Source organism: Cryptomeria japonica, chromosome 6 (genome assembly GCF_030272615.1).
Source record: "Cryptomeria japonica chromosome 6, Sugi_1.0, whole genome shotgun sequence".
Classification (NCBI taxonomy): domain Eukaryota; kingdom Viridiplantae; phylum Streptophyta; class Pinopsida; order Cupressales; family Cupressaceae; genus Cryptomeria; species Cryptomeria japonica.
The window spans coordinates 168746241-168768355 of record NC_081410.1 but is presented as its reverse complement, the minus strand read 5'-3'; the positions used below and the strand labels follow the sequence as shown (position 1 = coordinate 168768355).

Genomic DNA, 22115 nt, shown 5'->3' with positions numbered 1-22115 from the left:
CTCCGCTTGATGAGGAGGGAGAGTTGGTTTTGGTTCCTGAAGCTATCCTTGATTTCAGGGAACGATCTTTTGAGGAGAAGAGTGATCAGGGAATACTTGATCAAATGGAAAAATCTACCAGCAGAGGATGCTACGTGGGAAAATGAGGAGATTTTACTGCATTCAGCCTTATAGTTGCTTGAGGACAAGCAATTTTGGGGAGGGCGGACTGTAATGTCCCCTTCTCGTTGATGACCTTCCAATGGTCCATTAGCCTATTCCTGAGACCCGTAGGCTAGGTGGAATGAAGAATGAGGGTCCAACATTGATGAGGCGAGAACTTACTATTTTTAGTAAGTCAAGGAATGGCTATTTTGGTGGTACTGTCCTATTGAGCTCTCCATGCTCTGTAATTGGGCGCGAAGATCATGCTTTTCATAGCATTAGTTCATGACTTAATATTTTTAGTAAGTGGCAGTATGGCCTAATTCTATTTCTGGCAATGGACAGGGTCCTAATCTTGCAGCAGTTCAGTGGTCTTCCTGGCTCAGTTTCATCCTGGTTTTGACAGTAATCAGTACGGGAGTCATATGTGACAATTAAATATTATTTCCTTTTCCTAAAGTTTAATATTTGATTAATTTGATCAATTACTACTGATTTATTGAATTTGGGATTAATGCCTAATATCTCTTAAGTGCTAGGCGAAATTTATGTCTAAGAAGGGGACGTCAAAATTATTAAGGGAGATATTATATTATTTTCATCTCTAATGCTTGCCAAATGAAATATCGTGGTCCTTTCTTTTTGGCGTGAGGATTGACTTGTGGGATGGCGCCACTCTTGGGGTCCACGTGAGATGGAATGAAATGCAAATGAAGAAAGATGAGTTTGAAGCAATTTGCATTTGGATTTGGTGGTGTGAAGTTATAAATAAGAGCCTTGGTCTCCCATTCTGGTTATCTTGAAAATTTCCAATGTTATGTTGTCAGTTTGGCGATAGAACTTTTGAGGCTTTGGAGTGCATCTCCCTAGTGCTTCCCAGTTTCGTACTTGAAACATAGTACCTAGCTGTGTGTTGTAATCTACTATATTCTCAGAGCATGTCTTAGTCATTTTTGGTGTTGGAACAACTATGGGAACTTGCTGGTTTGCCTGTGGCTGAAGTGCATTTTCGATCACACCTCTCTATTGAAGCGACTAATTGTTATGGGTATTGGCTCTTTCATCCTTCCCGATATTGGCGATATACACTGTAAGTTCGTGGCACCTTTAGTTAAGCTTTGAATTTTCTAGACAAAATCGAAATTCCTAAGCTAGGCGTGGGTTTCTGAATTGCATTGGGATACGTGCAAAATTAATAAGGGGGTTATGGTATCATGTCTTTGGTTGGTTGTCATCGTAGTTAGTCTAGTGTGGGTTTGGGACTGATTTTGGGTGATTTGGAGGTGTATTGAGAGAGTTGTGAGCTTTTTAGAGTTTTCTTAGGCTGTTGGTTTTGCAATTCCAGCCTACAGATTTGATATTAGCAGAAATTCATGTTCTTATTGGGATAATCAGCATTACTCTCTTCTCATATCATCTATTTTTGTAAGGTTAAGTAGTAGTACTACTAACCAGTTCTGTTTTGTAATTCTCATCCCGTTGAAAAGTGGAAGAGGCTGGCTTGCCGCCTATTATCAAGCAAATTGTAATTTCAATCCTCCCACTGCATAAGTGGTCGAGTGATATCTAAGTGTAATGGTCCTCCCACTGCATAAGCGGTCGAGTTGAGATTGTTATGTAATTGCAGTCCGCCCGCTGAAATATTGCGGTTGAGTGATTCGTATTTTTGTGTATCTCACTTGGCTGGTTCACCGCCAAGTTTTCTTGCTTTCCTACTGGATAAGCAGAAGGGGTTGGCTTGCTGCCCAAGCATTGAATCGTTTTCAGTTAATTAAGCTAATGATTCCCTCAACATCGTATGCTCTCACCTTCCCACATTGGGCACTTGGTGATTAGAAAGTGGAAGGGTTACTTTTCCAGCATGTTTCAGTTTATGATTTCTAACCTTAATGGGTTATCTTTTGGTTGATGACTATTGTTGGTTTTAAAAATCAAAAAAAAAAAAAAACTGGGATATTACATAATAATATTGATATCAGATAAATATTTTTCCTTAAGTCGCCCACAATACACTTAATCAATAAATACAAATAATTAAATATTAAACCTTAGGACAACGAAATAATATTTAATTAAATCACTTACGACTTCAATACTGATTATCAACAAAAACCACTATGAAGTTGAGCAATGAAGACCACTGAACTGCCGCAGGATCAAGACCCTATCCAAACTGCCAAAAATAGAAATGCTCCATACTACCACTTACTAAAAATAGCAAGTCATGAAATACTCCTCCGAAAAGCCTAATCTTCGCACCTAGAGAAAGAGCTTGGAAAGCTCAGTAAGACAGCATCATCCAAACAACCAAACCCTAACTTACGACAAATAGTAAGTTCTCACTTCACCAAAGAATCCAATGCATGTTATGCCACCCTGGAGTTCATAAAAAACCCAGAAGGAAACCATAGATAGAACTAAAGAATTCCCTCTTGATAAACCCTAAAAAGCTTGTGCAGAACTCCACCAAAGCTCGAAACCCTAATTCTCTTTTCCACATTGCCTACGAGTCTTCAGAATAGGCCAATGGACCACTGAAAGCACATCATTGAGAAGGGGGCATTACATTCACACTTCACCGTAGAATCAAATGCAAGTTATGCCACCCTGAAGTTCATGAAAAACCCATAAGGAAACCATAAACAGAACTGAAGAATTCCCTCCTGACAAACCCTAAAAAGCTTGTGCAGAACTCCACAAAAGTAGGAACCCTAATTCTCCTTTCCAAATAGCCTACGGGTTTTCGAAATAGGCCACTGGATCACTGAATGAACATCACTGAGAAGGGGACATTAGAGTTAGACTCTTGGGTGGATCAACTTCATGATCTGTGTGCACAAGTGCTTAAAGACATTCCAAATGATGGTTAAGTTAGAAACCATTGGAGGAAAGTTGAATTAGGCTTTTGAGACTTTCAAAGAAGACATGGAAAGGGTTGAAGGTAGCTTGACGATTTGGCGCAAGATGCCTCAACAACAGTTGAGTATTCTTTAGGAGCATGGCATTATTCCTTCTAGGGTCATGTATCTAGAATTTGAAGAGCTCCTAGAGAACAAAGCCCTCTTTCTCAAATCCCTCATTGAAGATATGGATGACGCTATGAGATTGCGAGTAGAAATATTCGAAGGTGTTGTTTCTCATTGAGAGAAGGCCTCTTGCAATATCATGGATCAAAATGGGGAGTTGCTACTAGAAGAAGTTCTCGCAGATCTACAGATAAAGATTCATAATGAGTGGAGAAGTGAACAATTTTCAGCTGCCTCAATTCAAGTTTTGATGAAACATCAAATCTTCTTGCAGGAAATCCAGTCCACTTTGGAGAAGAATGACCCTATGCTTCTTCAGTGCCATGATACCATTGTGAAGACCATGATTGTTTCCAAGAACACCCACGAGCCGAATCCTGCTGAGCTACGAACGGTTATCCAAAAGTTCAAAGGATTCATGTCTAAACAATTGCAACTTAAGTGTTTTTCAACACTTAGTTGTATTTTCAGATTTGTAATTCCATAGTTGTAATTCCTTATTGACATGTTTACTTGTAAAAGCATTTTTGTAAAATGCAAGTCATCACTTGCACTTTTGTAATTACACGTAGGCTAATTACAAGTCAATTTAGAATAGGACTTGTAACCTTGAATAAGTCTTAGTTGTTGAATAAGTCATGGTGGTTGAGAGAATTTCTCAAGTTAGTTGGGATCCTCTCACCTTTTTCTCAAGACTCCTCTCCTGTAAATACAAGAGGGGGTCTATTGTAATCTGGATCTTTTGAGAAAGCAAGCAAAAACTCTGCTAAATTTGCAGCAAAGAAGTCTTTGAGATTTTATGTGTAAATTGAAGAATTGAAAGAAATAGAAGAAGATTGCTCAAGTGTTGAGACTTTGTGCTACATTCTTGAGTTTGTGTTCAATATTATCTTTCTTGCAAGTGTTTCTTGAAGAGTTTAATCAAATTTGATTTGCAAACTTTGTGCTGCAAGTATTGGAGATTAATTTTAGTAAGAATAGAAGTTCTATTGAGAGAAGTTGTAAGACTTTGTGCTTACACTTGTTCTTGGGAGAGATTATAAGTAGTTTTTGTGATAGGAAATAGCTGTGAGACTTTCAGCTCACACTAGTTCTTGTTGTTTTGTGTAGAAAGGAATAAGTCATTTCAAACTTTGTGCTGTTATATTTTGTTCTTGTTATTATTAGTATAGAAAAGGGTGGATAGTTCACATATCCAAGACTTTGAGCTTGATATTGTTGTCCCGTCCCAAAGGAAGTGACGGAAGTATTTGAGCTTTCAAGAAACTTCATTTCCTTTCTCTTATTTTATTTCAAAAGTTGTTACTATTGTTTTACATTAAATTGCTATCACTTTTCTATGAAGAGAAAAGGATATTGGCTTTCTTGAAAAAAGAAGAAAGACTGTTGTTCCATCCTACTTTAGTTTTAGTATTAGATAGATAGGGGGAGCCTTCTCTTAATTAGGAGAGTTTATACTCACACACTGTGGTTGAAGCCACAATTTTGTATATTTCCCCAAGTGTACAAAATTTTCAATCAACAAGGGAGTTGAATTTGAATTTGAGGGGATCTTTCTCTATAAATATAGGGCTGTACTCTTCATTTTGATCATCAAATGTTTATGCAACGAAGTGTTGCTGGATTGTTTCCAGAATACTACTTCAAGGGTGAATACCTCCTAGTTTGTTTTTACAATCTTCGAGTTTGAAACTATAACTCCTAGCTATGTTCGCAGGGCATTCTCATTCAGAGGATGTATTGAGATCTCTTGATTGACAGGGAAAAATTTTGTGGGTAGGAGCTCGTTGGAAAGCTACTCACTGAACATTTATTCTCTTGAGCTCCAATGTTAATTGGTTAAGAATCTGAATTTTAGGAGCAAATCACTCCCATTTTTGGTCGTACTCTTGGAGGGAGCTAAATGCATTTGAAAATAAGACTATCTTGGCGTGTTTGAGAGGTTTCGGAGTTGGAGTTTTAGAGGAATATCCATTATTCCCTACTTCGTCTACACCTTGAAGCTGCAAGTAGTGGATAATGGAAATCTTTGGGTGATTAGAGAAGTTCGTGGTTGCTAATTTGAGGGTGCACAGCTTGCTGATAGCACACGGCAGCAACTTGGCATCTTTGGTTATGATCTTTCATACTAGTTTCTCTCATTCCATTTGATGTTTTGGGCTTCAATCAGTTATACTTGATAGCAGTTCATATTTTCATGCTCTAATCTCTTATTGTGCTCCATGTAATGCTGGTTAGTAATACTGACAACAAGCATTGTTTTGATTAGTTTTCCAATAACCACTGTATAAGTGGAAGAGGGAGGTTTACCACCTAGCTTAATTGTTTTATCTTTCTAGTGTTGATTTTCAGCTAATAATGTATTACTCCCGCTGAATAAGTGGTTGAGTCTTCTTGAGTTTGTAATTTTCCCCACTAAAAAATGGAAGTGGTTGGTTATACCACCAAGTAGTTGTTTAATTTTCAGTATTTCATTATCCCACTGAAAAGTGGAAGTGGCTGGTCTAACCACCAACATGTAATGCTTTCAAATGATTCATCTTTGCTAATGCTAATGGGAGAAGTTGTTGTGTTGAAAATTAAAAAAAACTAATGAAATATCCCCTGTCCTATAGTGACTGAGAACAAGGAATATTTTGCTGTCTAGACTACGTGTTATGTTGTTTGTTGTCTCGGAAAATTTTCAGATTGATATAGAGTTCAACAAACATACATTTATCATGAAAGAACAACTGCAAATGACTACCATTGATAGTATGATGTCCAAGAATGTATATACATTTGATTGATAGTGTTCTTTACCAGATTTGACACACAAATCATGCACCTACAGCTATCTGACGTTTAATCAAACAATTGGCATACATCCTCAGAAAAAAATATGAAATTAGAATGCAATCTTATTCCTCCTTAATTACCATACATAATGATCAAGTATCTCATCAAATACCTTTCGCCAATGATTGGACACATGTTATCTAATACTCAAAATTTTTTGAGGATAAAGGACAACAATGGAGGATTACAACTATTGAAAGAATGTATAGAATGTTGCCAAAAGGAAACCTGGAGTAAATCGCCTGTCTTGATGTATGAAGAAGCAAGCAATATCCTACCATTTGATGCCTTTAATCTGCTAAATTAACCTGATCCAAAATCGCCCCTGCTGTCCATGGATGATCTGATCACAAATGAAACATCAGCTGCTAGGCTTCAAACTCCCCTCTAAAAATGTTCGCCCTTTCTTCACAATTGTAGTGCTGACTTTGGGGATGAGATTCAATGCCAAATGTGTGAGTTATCAATAAAGACGAGGGTATAGACTAATTGCAGCGACTTTGCTTCAGACTGATATATTAATGAAACACAGCTGCAAGTTCATTATTCTTCTACCAAAATGATCGCCCTTATCTCTTGAGTGAGGTTCTATTCTCCATAATGAAACTCGATGCCCAAGTAGTCAGCTACAAGCAAATCGTGGGTTTCTTATATGTTTGGTTTGAATTGTCTCAAACCTCAAATGGATGCCGAATTCTGATTATAACTCCTTCAATTACCCTTACAAAGAATCGCCTTATGCTTCCAATGATAAATAACCCCTCCAAGTGATCCTCGAATGCTCCAATGAAGAGTTATGTGCCAAATCGATGGAATAAAGGCTGAAGTCGAATTAGATATCAGACCTGCAAATTTATCAATTCTTTACACACTTCTACCTCCAATCATCTACCAATGGAATCACCTCCTTAATAAAATGAAAATTGAGGCAAATGGCACTCAATCTAAAATTCTGAAGATGCCATGAATATCCATCCACCATGAAATCTATAGCAACTCAATATGCTCAATATGGAAGACTATCTTCCACTCTCAACTGCAACCCCTCGGAAGGTCTTCCACTCCCTCAGTTATGCAATCTATGGGAGTTTTCGTTCCCAAAGACCAAATTCTGCAGACACCTCTCAGTTCTACAAAACCAATCAAGATCAATAACCAAATCCAAACTGCCTTGAAGCTTCAATTTGATCTCCCTTTATAGTTTTTTACCCCAACATCTAGAAGCTTCTAGAAGTGACTTTATGAAATAATATTTAATTAGTCACTTTATTAAATTAATTAAATATAAAGTCATCTTTTAATTTTAATTTATTTGACAGCTTTATAAATTATTAACTTAATATTATTAATTAAAATAATTAATTAACCTATCCATGAAAAATAAAAATATTTCCGACAACTTAACTAATTAAATTAATTAATTAATTCTTCTCCAAAAATGGGGACATTACAATCCGCCCCTCTTGAAATTGCTTGTCCCCAAGCAATCTCAGTGGCAAGAGAAACTCTACTCCACCGAGATCCCAAGGGAAAATATGTGTAATGTCCCTGTCGTCACCAAAGAGTTGTTGTAACACCAACTGAATCTGTTGAGTCAATTCAATCACCTCATCACGTGCCATAGGTGTATAAGCCTCAAAAGGAAGCAAGTCAAGTAATTGACCATACTTGCTCCCAACCTCTGCACAAGGTGAGTCATCAAATAAACCATCCATCATAAGTGCCTCTGAATTATGTATCTGAAATAAGCCATGCACATGAGGATCAAATGTGAAGCCGTATAAACTCCTCACTATGTACACCTCTGAATTTCCCTCCATGAGACCTATTTGAAATTCCCATGCATTGGAGGAATCCCCAACACTACTATCAATGCTCTTCTCAAGAGTGTGAGCATTGTCTAACTTGGAGAGAGGATTACCATCACGAATGTCATCTCTTTGAAATAAATATCTTCTAATGCTATCCGTCCTTTTTTGCCTTGCTTTGTTGATGAGATTGACCTTCTTTTTTACTTCCCTAAGATGCTGGCTTGCATTGGCAGCCACTAATTTAGCCCTTTTGGCTTTTTGCAACCACTCTTCGTTCATCTTTTTGAACCTCTCTATTTCTTCAATGCCAAAGTATACCAAACCAGCTCTCATATGCTTGATATCCTCATGTTGATCAATAGTTGTAGGGCTGCTATCAAACAAATCAGTAATGATATCATGTCATTGTAAAGTATTACCTTCATCATGAGTAGTTAAAATACTAGTGGCTGCTCCACTAAGTAGAGGATTAACCTCCATATCCTCCTCAAGTTGCACAATTTGGTGATGACTACTTTCTATCTCAAATTTTGTGCTTTGGAATGAGTCTGAATCAGCATCACTCATCACATGAAAATCACCATATGTGATGTCATCCAAGCATACATCATCATCCAAGGTACTGCTGCTATGTATCTCAACTGATGGCTTAACTGGCAAAGTAAAAGTTGTTGGTATAACAATACCTTCACCTTCTTCTACCTCCAACGTATCCGCATGTCGATCTAACTCGTGATCCTGGAACTCCATGCCAAAAAATAAATCTTCAAACTTAGTTTCTAAGGTCTGATTTGAAAAATCAGATTCATCATGACATGAATCCTCACCATTCCATGCGTCATTAGTACCCAATTCTTGATTACTATCATGTGTCAACTCAAGAATAGTGCCCTGCATATGTGTAGATGTTGTTGACTCATGCGGATGCAAGGTATCATAACTGCTGTCATAAAAATCAGAAGTGCTAGGGAACATATTCACCAAGCAATCATTTCCCAAAACTGTCCTAATCTCTTGATTCAAATCAGCATGTCTATCAAATTCATCATATAAGTTTTTACATACCCTACTTCCATCAAGAGCTTGCTGATAATCCTTCCTTACTGGAGCACATTGATCATACCGTCCACCATTCCTTCTACTCCTGTGATTTATGAACTGATCAAAAGTCCATTGTTTTCTAAGATCAGAAGGAAGAGTATTATACTCTATGTAAGCTTGCCTCGCATCTTCATCAAATGGTACTGCAGCCACAACTTGTGGTTGTTCTTCTCTTGGTATAAAAGCGGGAAAGAGTGGCCTAAAGGCCGATCCTCTAGTTGTAGAAGCTTGGTGTACTGACCTTTCCCCATCAACATTCCTATTCACTCCATTGTTTCCACTGTGTTCAGCTGTGTGAAGGTGTTAGAGGTTATTATTTTCTTTCTGCTCCATCTTTGTCAATAAGTGCGACATCATATCAAGCATGGTGTTGAACTTCCTTTCAAACCGTGCATCCTTGTCTTCTTTTGCCATAGTTTGAACTATTTTATCCTTCCCAACAGCATGGTAGGATGATAGCTCTGATACCACTAAAATATCCCCTATCCTATAATGACTGAGAACAAGGAATATTTTGCTGTCTAATCTACATGTTATGCTATTCGGAGAAATTGCGTGTTATGTTGTTTGTTGTCTCAGAAGTTTTCAGATTGATATAGAGTTCAACAAACATACATTTATCATGAAAGAACAACCGCAAATGACTACCATCGATAGTATGATGTCCAAGAATGCATATACAATTGATTGATAGTGTTCTTTACCAAATTTCACCCACAAATCATGCACCTACAGCTATCTAACATTTAATCAAACAATTGGTATACATCCTCAGAAAAAAATATGAAATTATAATGCAGTCTTATTCCTCCTTCATTACCATACATAATAATCAAGTATCTCAATAAATACCTTCACCAATGACTGGACACTTGTTTTCTAATACTCATAATTTTCTGAGGGCAAAGGACAACAATGGAGGATTACAACTATTGAAAAAATGTATAGAATGTTGCCAAAAGGAAACCTGGAATAAATCGCCTATCTTGATGTGTGAAGAAGCAAGCAATATCCTGCCATTTGATGCCTTTAATCTGCTAAATTAACCTGATCCAAAATCACCCCTGCTATCCATGGATGATCTGATCACAAACGAAACATCAGCTGCTGGGCCTCAAACTCCCCTCTAAAAATGTTCGCCCTTTCTTCACAATTGTAGCGCTGACTTTGGGGATGAGATTCAATGCCAAATGTGTGAGTTATGAATAAAGACGAGGGTATAGACTGATTGCAGCGACTTTGCTTCAGACTGATATATTAATGAAAGACAGCTGCAAGTTCATTATTCTTCTACCAAAACGATCGCCCTTATCTCTTGAGTGAGGCACTATTCTCCATAATGAAACTCGATGCCCAAGTAGTCAGCTACAAGCAAATCGTGGTTTTCTTATATGTTTGGTTCGAATTGTCTCAAATCTCAAATGGATGCTGAATTCTGATTATAACTCCTTCAATTACCCTTACAAAGAATCGCCTTATGCTTCCAATGATGAATAACCCCTCCAAGTGATCCTTGAATGCTCCAATGAAGAGTTATGTGCCAAATCGATGGAATAAAGGCTGAAGTCGAATTACATATCAGACCTGCAAATTTATCAATTCTTTACACACTTCTACCTCCAATCATCTACCAATGGAATCACCTCCTTAATTAAATGAAAATTGATGCAAATGGGCACTCAATCTGAAATTCTGAAGATGCCATGAATATCCATCCACCATGAAATCTATAGCAACTCAATATGGTCAATATGGAAGACTGAGTATCTTCCACTCTCAGCTGCAACCCCTCAAAAGGTCTTCCACTCTCTCAGTTATGCAATCTATGGGAGTTTTCGTTCCCAAAGACCAAAGTCTGCAGACACCTCGCGGTTCTATAAAACCAATCAAGATCAATAACCAAATCCAAACTATCTTGAAGCTCCAATTTGATCTCCCTTTATACTTTTTTACCCCAACATCCAGAAGCTTCTAGAAGTGACTTTATGAAATAATATTTAATTAGTCACTTTATTAAATTAATTAAATATAAAGTCATCTTTTAATTTTAATTTATTTGACAACTTTATAAATAATTGACTTAATATTATTAATCAAACTATCCATGAAAAAAAAAATATTTTGGACAACTTAACTAATTGAATTAATTAGTTAATTCTTCTCCAAAAATGGGGACATTACAACTAAGGGGAACATTTCATTGTGCTGAACAATAATTTGGACCAGATTTGTTGATCAAAGAACAATAGCTCACATGTATAGATACTTTAAGGGTATGTGTCAAGGAGCACATAAATAAAACAGTTAAATAATATTACAGTTATGTTCATAGCAACTGCAACTTGAGATTCTTTCATGAAAATTGAGAGAATGATGCATATCCATAAACAATTGATCTTCCTAAGATGTTTCTTCTCTTGGTAGATTCTGCTACTTGGTTAGATATTCTATAATCCACCTTTTCTGCGAAGGCTTCAATGGCAAACTGGATACAAATGCTGGAAGTCTTTTCTAATTTGTTTTCTACATTATGAGGGATGATATCTGCTTAGTTTGTAGGTCTATATGTCTCTTACGTGTATACTGACAAAGTTTCCAAGGATCGTACAGCTGGAGGTTATTAACACAGCTTAACATTGTCTGTCAATTCTTTAAAAGAAACAGCAACATGTTCACACTTGCACTGAAACTAACATGACAGAAATTTGGTTAGAACCATATAGAAAACCCACCTAAACATCATCAAAAACTTTATCTCTCTTTTCATCAATCAATGTAATATGAATTTACTAAACCCAACGCCTCTGACTTCTGAGGAAAGGGTTTTCTTCTTCACTCTATGGTAACATTTGACAAACAACAGACTTGCTCGTGGAAAAGGAATTTAAGATAAAAAAGAGGTTAGTCACTGAAATGAAAGGATGTGTCAACTAAAGATCGTTCATAGCAAAATTCCATCCACCACATGCAGAGTATGCTGTTTCTCTTTGTAGTAAAAATGATCACATCACAATTTCAATTTATTTTGATAAATACCTTGACACAATGAGGTGTTGCATGAAACAAGCCATTGGAGAGTATCTCTGTAGCTTCTCCAACTTGATAGGCTATGTTATTTTCTCCATAAGATACCTGGAAAAGGAAGCTCTTTAAAGTCAACAATAAAAAATAACTTATTAGTCACATCATTTTCTTCCCCTAGAGCTTCCCATACAGGGTGACCTTGATACAAGAAAGCAAAATAATTCTTGCAGTCAGCGTAAAACATGGAATATCATATCATTCTTGTAATCTGGATAAAGCATGCAAGAGGTGAATCTGAGGAAGAGTAAATGAAAAGGGACAGAAATTGTTCAAAACACCTTGCATAAATATGTGCATGTACATGGCCTGATGTAAAGGAACTGCGAGATATTATAGCCAGAGAATCTATTGAGAATCAGAGACAGCAAGTAAATGAACCTATGGACATCAGTATCACAACTATGATTTCAAAACATTTTATTTCTTAGAACCAGAAAGCCTATATCCAATTTCTTTTTCTTTTTCAAAAAAATTATATTATAGTAAAAGAATTTTTAAAAATAAGGATGGCAGATCTGTAATCTTGCCAACCTTTTGAAGTTTACAAAATAGCTGAAGTCTAAGTTGTGGGTTTTGGTATGCGATTGAATAAAATATTGGTACGGTACTTTTGGGTACAGCTGTATTATTAATATATATATATATATATGCAAAAAAATTGGAAAAACATAGTATAGTACTTCATCATTAATCAATGGTAATGATAAAGATAGTTGCCGATTTGGGTATAGGTATGGATACGTCACATGCACACATATACATATATATGATATATATGTTCAAACATCAAAATTATTAAATATAAATTGTATAATTGTAAGAAGAGTGATACTCATAAATCCATAATTTCCAATAAATCAAAATTTTAAATACCTCATAATATCATATTCATAATTTGCAAAAAATGATAATATTCATGACATTGACACAAAGAAAATTCAAAATTACAAGCCCTGGCCCATATTTAATATCCATTTTCATCTTCATTAGAAACATCAAGGGCAACATTTGGTTCAACATCATTTGAACCACAATCCATTAAATTGCCACTCCCACTAGTTACGTCTATGTCAAGTGCAAGTGTTGCCTCATCTATAGAGACTTGGGCAAGTTGTGCAACTGTAGCATTTAAATCAGCATGCTCAAGGGCTAGATCCCAATTCCTTGTCACACAGTCATTGTATTCAGGTTTCTTATATGACAATAGACGAAGGTTGCAATGTATATAGGCCAAATCCTCTACTTTTTTGCACCCAAACGATTGCACTTGACCGAGTGGATGGAGTATATACTCCAATTCCCCTCAGCTGAAGAACTTGCAACCTGTTGAGTTTGTATACAATATTTAGTTAAAAACTTAAAACATATGATATAAAAAAAAAAATTAATATGATAGCATCAAATGGAAAACAATAAAAATAAAAAATAAAAAAGATACATATTTGGGAGAGAATTTTAATTGCAAAAGGCTGCAAGAAAATGGACCCTTGACCATGTATATACCACCACTCATTAGCATCCATCCTATACTTGACATGAAGAGCAGTAGTATCATGATATTTTGAAGATACAAATTGGCCAAACTTGCTAGGACAATATTTTGAGCTTCATCATCTGAATATATCTTTCTAAATGCAGCCGTATAGCCCATAGCAACCTCCGCATCTCTATACACTGGCACCCTCCTTGGCAATGGAAGTATACCTTTGCTATTAAACTTTAACGTCAAAAAAAAAGATAAGAGATGTAAGGGGATGGTCATCTTGTTCCAATAGTCAACAATAATTTGTTGCATAATTTTGAAAAATGTTTCCGTTGGGTCATGTTCCTTGGCCCCTATTATTGCACTCTTATTTTATCCACCATGGAGTCCATACCATCATAAATTTCACCCAAAGATGGGTGATCAATATCAACATACCTAGTCATGCTCAAGATGGGCTTGGTGAAACTCAAAACATATTCTACACAATCCCACCACTCATCATCAAGGATCAATGCTCTTAATTTGGGGGCTCTTTCTGTGTTTGATTGCTTCCATACACTCCACAAGGTGTCGATGACCATAGCACTTAGGGCCTCTTGCACCTTCACAAGTTGTCTTAAGACATGTGTGAGATGCAAATCATATTTCAGCAAACTAACATGGCAATAAAAAATACACGTCATATATCAACTATAAAAAAATAAAAAATAAAAACTAAAAAATTTAAAAAATAAAATTTAAATTACCTTCAACAACTCCAACTTGGAGAAGGTCCTGAATATGGCTTGTGACATATCGTGATTAGTCACAAACATTTGAATCTCCTCAAACTATGTATAAACATGTTTGACCCAATCAATTTGTGTGCCAATCTTTTGCATGATTAAATTGAGTGGACTACACATGGTGTCCAAAAACTGTGATTATATGTAGCCTCCACTATGACCCAACTGCCCTACAATTTTCAGCATTGTTTGTTATGACTTGGACAACATTTTGAGGCCCCAACATGTTAATGGATTCTATAATGGTATTGGCAATGAAACTTGCATCATTTACTTGCCCCTCACAATCAACCACCATTAAAAACATAGCCCCTTTAGGGCCATGTATCTTTGATCACTCTCAATCGTATCTCTACTGAAGCTTTCTCCTTTGCCAATAAGGTGGTTTGCACCTTTTCATACAGTCAAATTGAAATGAATGCATTCATGTTTCAAGATCATGAACTTGGACATATCATGCATAAGAGATCTACCCCAGAACTTGATGAGGATCATTTCATGAGTACTATAGAAGAGTTTTGTTCAAGTCTTGTTGACGATTCTCTCCAATCAGAAATTTGTGAACAGCATAATAAGGAAAGCAATGCAGTCATGTTTTCATTTGAATCACATGAAAATCTTTCTTTTCAGCATAAGGTTATGGTCAAAGAAGCAACTGATAAAGGTGTAATCCACAATAAAAATTCGGTTTCCGTACGATCAAGAGGATGTCCAATCAGACATCTTGCTTGGTTGGAAGCCAATGGGAGGACAAAGGTTTCACTTGTTCTTGAACATGAAGATACAATTGAAAGTGAGGCAATAGATGCATCTATGGTTGAGCAAAGGCAGCCCAAATTCATTGATCCACTTTGGAGCAGAAGCACATATGATTCATTTCAAGAGGAAGGTGAATTTGTTCATCTTTTCCAAGGAGTGTTGCATCAAGTTCTGGTACACGTGTCCGTGCTTCAATTGGTTGTGGCTGCTCTTGATCATGCAAGGTACCATAAGCTGTTGAGGAAAGGCAATTATTTTGCTGAGCCAATGATTGGTTTCATTTGAAAGGTTTTCATTGTGGCTAGTTTAGGATTATGTATGTTTCCGTTTTCAATAAGTGCAATTGCACAAGTTAGCGTCTTGTTTTAAGTAGTTTCTTTGCATCAGTCATATCATCCTTCTTGTCGTCTGTGCCTTTGTTGCTTGACTTTGTAACCCAATGGATACTAAGGCACTTAGAGTTCTCGATTCTACTCCCTTCAATCGTTCCAACAATCAAAGAAATTTCCCCAGTCAGAGCCAATTGTTGTCCTCATTTTTGAATTTTCAAAAATGTGACAACCCTTACAAAATTTGGGTTTAAATGTGTTGTTTTTGTCTCCAAGGCACGTTTTATGAGGTACAAAACTCACATTTGTTAGTGTCAAATCATTGTGGGGGTGTCTTTGCCGTCATGATTCATTGTCCAAGTTTTGCTTCCTATTGACCTCGACTAATCTTCGGTTCATTCTTGATCCATGTTTCAAATTTCATTGCATTTCGAGTTCATTTGCTACGTTTTTCCTTCAACTTTGGGTTTTTTCCTCTTGACTGCAAGTGGCAAAATTTCCTTATTTTGCAAGTTAGGAATTTTCTTTTGTTTTTGTGTTGTAAGGGTTTTTTAAAGCAATTACTAGTGCACTTTATAAAAGACTTGTAACTTGCTTTTTATTTTCCCTTTTCCCCCTTTTGTCTTTTAAATTGTTTGTAGGAACTTTTTAGATAAATTGCAAGTGAATTTAAAATTACAAGTTTAATGAGAACTTGTAAGTTCTCATAAAAGTTCCTACTTTATGCTTTTAAGTTGTAATAGGGATTTTATTTCCCTATTACAAGTCTTTTAAAGTTTTTAAAGTCTTTTTATGTCTTGTGTCTTACTTGTAATGGGAATTTCATTTCCCTATTACAAGTTTTTATGTTTTTTTGTTTTTTTCCTTCTAAACTTGTAATGGGAATTTTATTTCCCTATTACAAGTCTTTATGTTTATGTTTTTAAAACTTGTAATGGGGATTTTATTTCCCTATTACAAGTTGTTTTGTTATTTATTTTTGCTCTTCTTCCTTTCAAACCCGAATTTGCTCAAGTGAAGGAAAAGTAAAGCAATTTAAAACTTGTAAAGGGGTTTTAAAAACCCGATTGCATCTTTGGAGGGCACATTTGCTTGTAGTAGGAGAAGAAAAACCCGATCTGCATTCTTTCTCTCACAAATCTGATTTTTGTGGCATTATTCCCTTGAATCCATCCCACATTCTTGATATGCTGCTGGAGATCAATGATTGGTGCCACGTTTTTAGGATTCAATGGTTTTGGCAAACACGTTGTGCATAAATGTGGAGATTTTTGGCTCCATTTTTTGTTGTGTAAGCTCCACGTTTTGGGTGCCCATATTCCGCCATTGTTGCCACATTTGCAACACGTTTTGCATCCTTCATTCATTGAAGAGTGTTTGACATCAAACGTATCTCTCCTTCCAAGCCCATTTTTGTGGAGTTGGATGAATGGAAATCTATTTTTAACTGCAAAGGAAATATCAACGTGGTCATTTCTCAAGCATTTTGGTTCTTCCCAAGCTCATTTGTTTTAATCTAAGGCATTCTTCAAGCAAGGTTCATTGAATGCAAGTTGTAAATGTGCAAGATTTTCCCCTTTCATTTTTCCTATTTACTTGTATTCGGGTTTTCAAAACCCGATTACAAGTAACTTTGGTAATGTTGACCTTCCCCCTTTGGTAAACAGAGTTAATCTTCTTTTCACAAAATTTACAAATGTTGAAGAATTGAGATGAAACTCATTCATTTGATTTCGGGATTTACAAATCTGATTACAAGTTGAACTTTTTCCCTTTTTCCAAGTTGTCAAGCTGAAAATATTCCTTCCCATACATGTACATGGTCATAAGCTTCATTCCCATCATTTCCCACATATCAAAATCCCTATTCCCACCATTTCATCCACTCATTTCACACCTTCATTCGTTTTTCCCATTTAAAGTCTACTTGCAGTCAGAATTTTAAAACCTGATTGCAGTTGTGTCTTCACTTGCAGTCAGCCTTCCAGAACCCGAAATTGGCCCAAAATGCACTAAAAAAACACTTGTAAATGAGTCTTAAAGGTCCAATTACAAGTGCAAACTTGTGGTTACTGTTGTGACCATTTCACACATCGCCCCATTGCAAATGGGGACCCTGCTTTTTGCTTTCTAGGGTTTGTTTTTTAGGTCTTTTAGGGTTTTGTCTATTAGCCTTTGCAGGATGAATGCTGTCGAGGGGATCGTTGGATTACAGGTTTTGCTTGAGCCAGGGTGAGTCCACAGGGCCCCAGAATTAGGGTTTCTTTGAGAGTCTTTCTTAGGGCCTGGTTTTGCTCTTGCTGCTAATTGTGTCTTGCTTGGTGAGTGAATATCATCCTTGAAGGTCTGAGTTAGGTCGAGTTGGTGAGTGATGAAGTCTGAAATGTCATCCTGATCTTCAAATGCCCTGAAATTTGGCTAAGTCTGGAATGTCCTGATCCTGAAATTTGACTAAGTCTGGAAAACTGAAGAATCCTCCAAAAACTAGATTTTGCAATATAGCTCCTGGAGGTCTGAAACCACTCTCAAACATCCTGAAAGTATATATGGAATATAACTTAAAGTATAAGAAAGAAGAAAGATAGAAGGAAATGACACTTATACTTTCCTTTATATTCCATAAAATGATCCTGACGGAGAGTTCAAAAAGTCAAATTTCGCTCCTAACCCTTCCAGAGGGTCCAAAGCGAATTTCGCTCCTGACCCTTCCAAAGGGTCCAAAGCGAAAATCTCCATAAGACATTCTAGTTTGACCCAAACTTAGAACCAACTCATTCTCAGGCATCTTTGAGGGCAAAACACTTGTTTGGATGGAAAAATGTGAAAATGAAGTCAGGATTTTGGCCAAGATTAGGAATTTCGCTCCTAACCCTTCCAAAGGGTCTAGAGCGAAAATCCTTATACACCCCAATTTATCACTTATCAAGACCAAGTTCCTAGTTTCTAAGGCACATGTGGAGATGTTTTTGAATGTTCTTGCCTTGAGAGGGAGTTGGATGATTTCAAAGATCAAGATTTTGCTTAAAAAGTGATTTTCACTCTTGACCCTTCCAAAGGGTCCAGAGCGAAAATCAACCTAGGATTCATTTCTTGCCTTATTTGACCAAATTTTGATTTGCAAGGCATTTTGAAGGGAAAAGTGGACATGTTTGGACTTTGGAAATGTTTGAAAACCTTGAAAAATGATGGATTCTAGCCAGGAAGAGGAATTTCGCTCCTGACCCTTCCAAAGGGTCCAGAGCGAAATTCATCATAAACTTCATTTGCCACCTTGTTTGAGCTTGAAACCTTGTTCCTAACTTGGAAAGTGATCTAATTTTGCGTTGTGAAGTGGTTTGAAACTTGAACACTGAGCAATTTGGCCTAGAATGAAGATTTCGCTCCTGACCCTTCCAAAGGGTCCAGAGCGAAAATCTTATTTAAGCTTATTTTTCACTAATTTTGGCTAAATTATGATGTGCAGGGTCTCTTGGAGTGAAGATTGGACATCATTTAAAGATTTGGAAACATGCGAAATGAAGATTTTTGGACAAAATGGTGAATTTCGCTCCTGACCCTTCCAAGGGGTCCAAAGCGAAATTCCCAATAGCTCTCATGTTGCAATGAAAAAGGTCAAAGCATAGGCATGAATGGAAGAAGAATAGCTTGTTTTTGCCTCCGGAGAAGTCTCAACTTAAAAGAATAAAGGATTTTGCCTAAAACCAAAATTTCGCTCCTGACCCTTCCAGAAGGTCTTCGGCGAAAATCTTAGTAGAAGACATTTCTTGCTCAGTTTGGGCGAATTGGAGTATCAAAGGCCTGATGAAAGGTGAAATGAACATGATGAAGCCCCTAGGCCTATTTGGAGATGAAAGAATGAAGGAGTTTTGTCCACGAAAGGCAATTTCGCTCCTGACCTTTCCAGAGGGTCCAGAGCGAAATTCCTTCTAAATGCATTTTTTGGCCTTTCTTGGACATGAAATACTATTCTTAGCACAGTGCAAGATGAAATCTTACTTAACAAAGAAGCTTCAAGGTGAAAAGTGAGAGATTTTGGTCAAAATTGCAAAATTCGCTCCTAACCCTCCCAGGAGGTCCAGAGCGAAATTCTCAAAAACACCTTTTTCTTGCAAGATCAAAACGATTTTTGTGGTTGAAGGAATGTGAGGAAGCATGTTTTGTCCTTTGAAGATAATTTGGATGGTCAAGAAGAAGCAACCTAGCCTAGAAAAGGAAATTCGCTCCTGACCCTTCCAGCGGGTCCAGGGCGAAAATCCTAAAACCTATCTTTTCCTCCAAAGTTTGAGCGAAGCTAAGCTTAGGCATGGGTTTGAAACGACATTTGGATTGCCTTAGAGTGGAAATGGATTGCCATGAATGCAAGTTTTGAAGCCAAGGAAGAAATTCGATCCTGACCCTTCTAGAGGATCTAGGGCGAAATTTCCAAGTTCTCCCCTTTTCTTGCAAAATTAAGACACAATCTTGCTATTCATGATTTGGATGGGAGAGAGGCATGATGTTCTTTGCCTTAGAGGTGAATTCAAGTTAAAAGCATGAAGAAATATGCCTAAAACTCAAAATTTGCTCCTGACCCTTCCAGAGGGCCTAGGGCGAAAATCATAAAATCAACATATTCCTTCTAAGTTTTTGCTAAGGCAAGGATGCACTAAGGTAGAAATGACCTTTAAGACCATTAATGAGTAATTGTTTGCTTCAAAACTTGATGATTCTAGGCCAGAGAGAGAAAAATCGCTCCTGACCCTTCCAAAGGGTCCAGGGCGAAAATTTGAAAAACCCCTATTTTACCTTGCAGGAACAAGCCAAACTTGGGTGGAGTGAGTAAGGAAGAAAGTTGCCTAGCTAAGAGTGAAAGTTTCAACAAAATTTGATAAAGGAGTAAGCCTAAGGAGGAAAAATCGCTCCTGACCCTTCCAGAGGGTCCAGGGCAAAAAACCCTAAAATCACTTTTCCTCCTAAGTTGAATAAAACTAAGTCTGGAATGCAATGAAAGAGCCTATTTGGAGTTCCTTGAAGAGGTTTTTGAACTTTGAAAATGAAAATTTTGAGCCCAATTATGAATTTCGCTCCTGACCCTTCCAGAGGGTCCAGAGCGAAATTCCCCTAAATGCACTATTTCCTTCAAAATTTTGATGAGCCAACTCAGTGATACAAGGAAATGGACCCTGGAGATTGCCTTGGAAGAGTTCAATGATCAAGCTAAGGTGAAATTTTGGCCTAAAATTGAAAAATCGCTACTGACCCTTCTAGAGGGTCCAAGGTGAAATTTACATTTTCACCTAATTGCTCATGAGAAATGATGAAAAATTGAAATGCAAGACCTTGATTAGGCCAAAACAAGCATAAGCTCGCCTTCCAGGAGATTTTGGAGTGAAGGGAATGAGGTGTTCAAGTCTTAAATTGAAAAATCGCTCTTGACCCTTCCAGAGGGTCCAAGGCGAAATCATGAAGAAGCTTCACTTAGCCTCAATCCAACCTTGATATTCCCCAATTTGCACTAAATTACCTAAATTCAAGACATTTGGGAGGTTGAATTAAATTCGCATTAATTAAGGCATTGGCAATTTAATAAATTAATTTTTAGGCCTTAAAATAATTAAAATTTTTTACCTTGGAGGCATTAAAATTAATTTTAAAAATTAAAAAATGCAAAATGAGCGCTCAAAATCATTATTATGCCTTTATAGGCAAGTCGGCCACCTTTTCAAGGAATTTTTATTTGTTTTTCCCCCTTATTTGCCAAGTCGGCCTTGAAGGGATTAGGGTGAGCGCTCTATATAATAGGGGAGTGTTGCTTCAAGTTTCAAATAATTCATTCATCCCTTCTAAATGCGATTTTGAGAAGCAAACTGAGGAGCGAAATCTAGCAGATTGGAGGCGAAATTTTGCTAAGTGTTGGAGACTAAAGAAGGTGAAGCTCTTTTGAAGGCTAATGGAGGCATAATTCATCCAAAGGAAGACCACAATTCAACCCTTGTCCAGCAAAATCCGGTCTTCTTTCTTCATTTTCCAAGGTTTTATAGTTAAGCATTCAAGGGAAGGTATGAAGAATCAAATTGTTTGGAGTTCTTATTCAAGATTTGTTTTGATTTTCATAGGTCTAAGTCTTGAAAATCCAATTTTCATTCATAATTAATTTGGAAATGTATAATTCTTGATTTATCATGTCTTTTTCAAATTAATATCTTAAGTTATACCCTTGAAAGGTCTTAAATTTCATGCTTCAAGGTATGATACTCAAAGACTAATTTTAAGTTTTTGTGTAGGTTTCAAATAACCACCCAAGGCTGGAGGATCTATTACTTAGCAGACTCTCAACAAAGAGGATCGTGCAAGGACAAGGGCGACCTCCTCCCGTCTAGCATCGACAAGGACGGCCTTCTTCGGTCAAGCATCATCAGGAATAACCTCTTCCAATCCAGCACTCCAAGGTGAGGTACATCATCATCCTGCACATCAAAGACAAAAGAAGTCAGAGCAAGGGTTCGTTGAAGAAGCAGATAGTTTCAGATGAATTAATTAAAGCTAGCTTCTCAGCATCATCGAATTGGATATCTACCAAGTTGCAAGTGTCAGACAAGGTGGCATCCTAGTCATCATTCCTCCAGTCGGGTTGGTCCACCTCAACATGTCCAGATTCAATGTACCTGACTCATTAAAGGTGGCACAAACTTCGATGTACCTACCCCAACTATCCATTGGTCGAATATTCCAGAGAAGACATGTGTCCAATTAATACAATTATTTCATTGGTC

At 37.0% G+C, this 22115-nt stretch overlaps 1 protein-coding gene across 2 annotated transcripts in view; it reads right to left on the bottom strand.

Annotated features, from left to right (window-relative positions):
- Positions 1–22115, bottom strand: part of LOC131033280 (scopoletin 8-hydroxylase) — a 345921-nt gene that overhangs the window by 51802 nt on the left and 272004 nt on the right. For both annotated transcript variants that reach the window (XM_057964457.2, XM_057964456.2), the window contains one exon: positions 11957–12052. In XM_057964457.2, coding sequence (XP_057820440.2) covers positions 11957–12052 — 96 coding nt within the window. The remainder of the gene's footprint in view (positions 1–11956; positions 12053–22115) is intronic.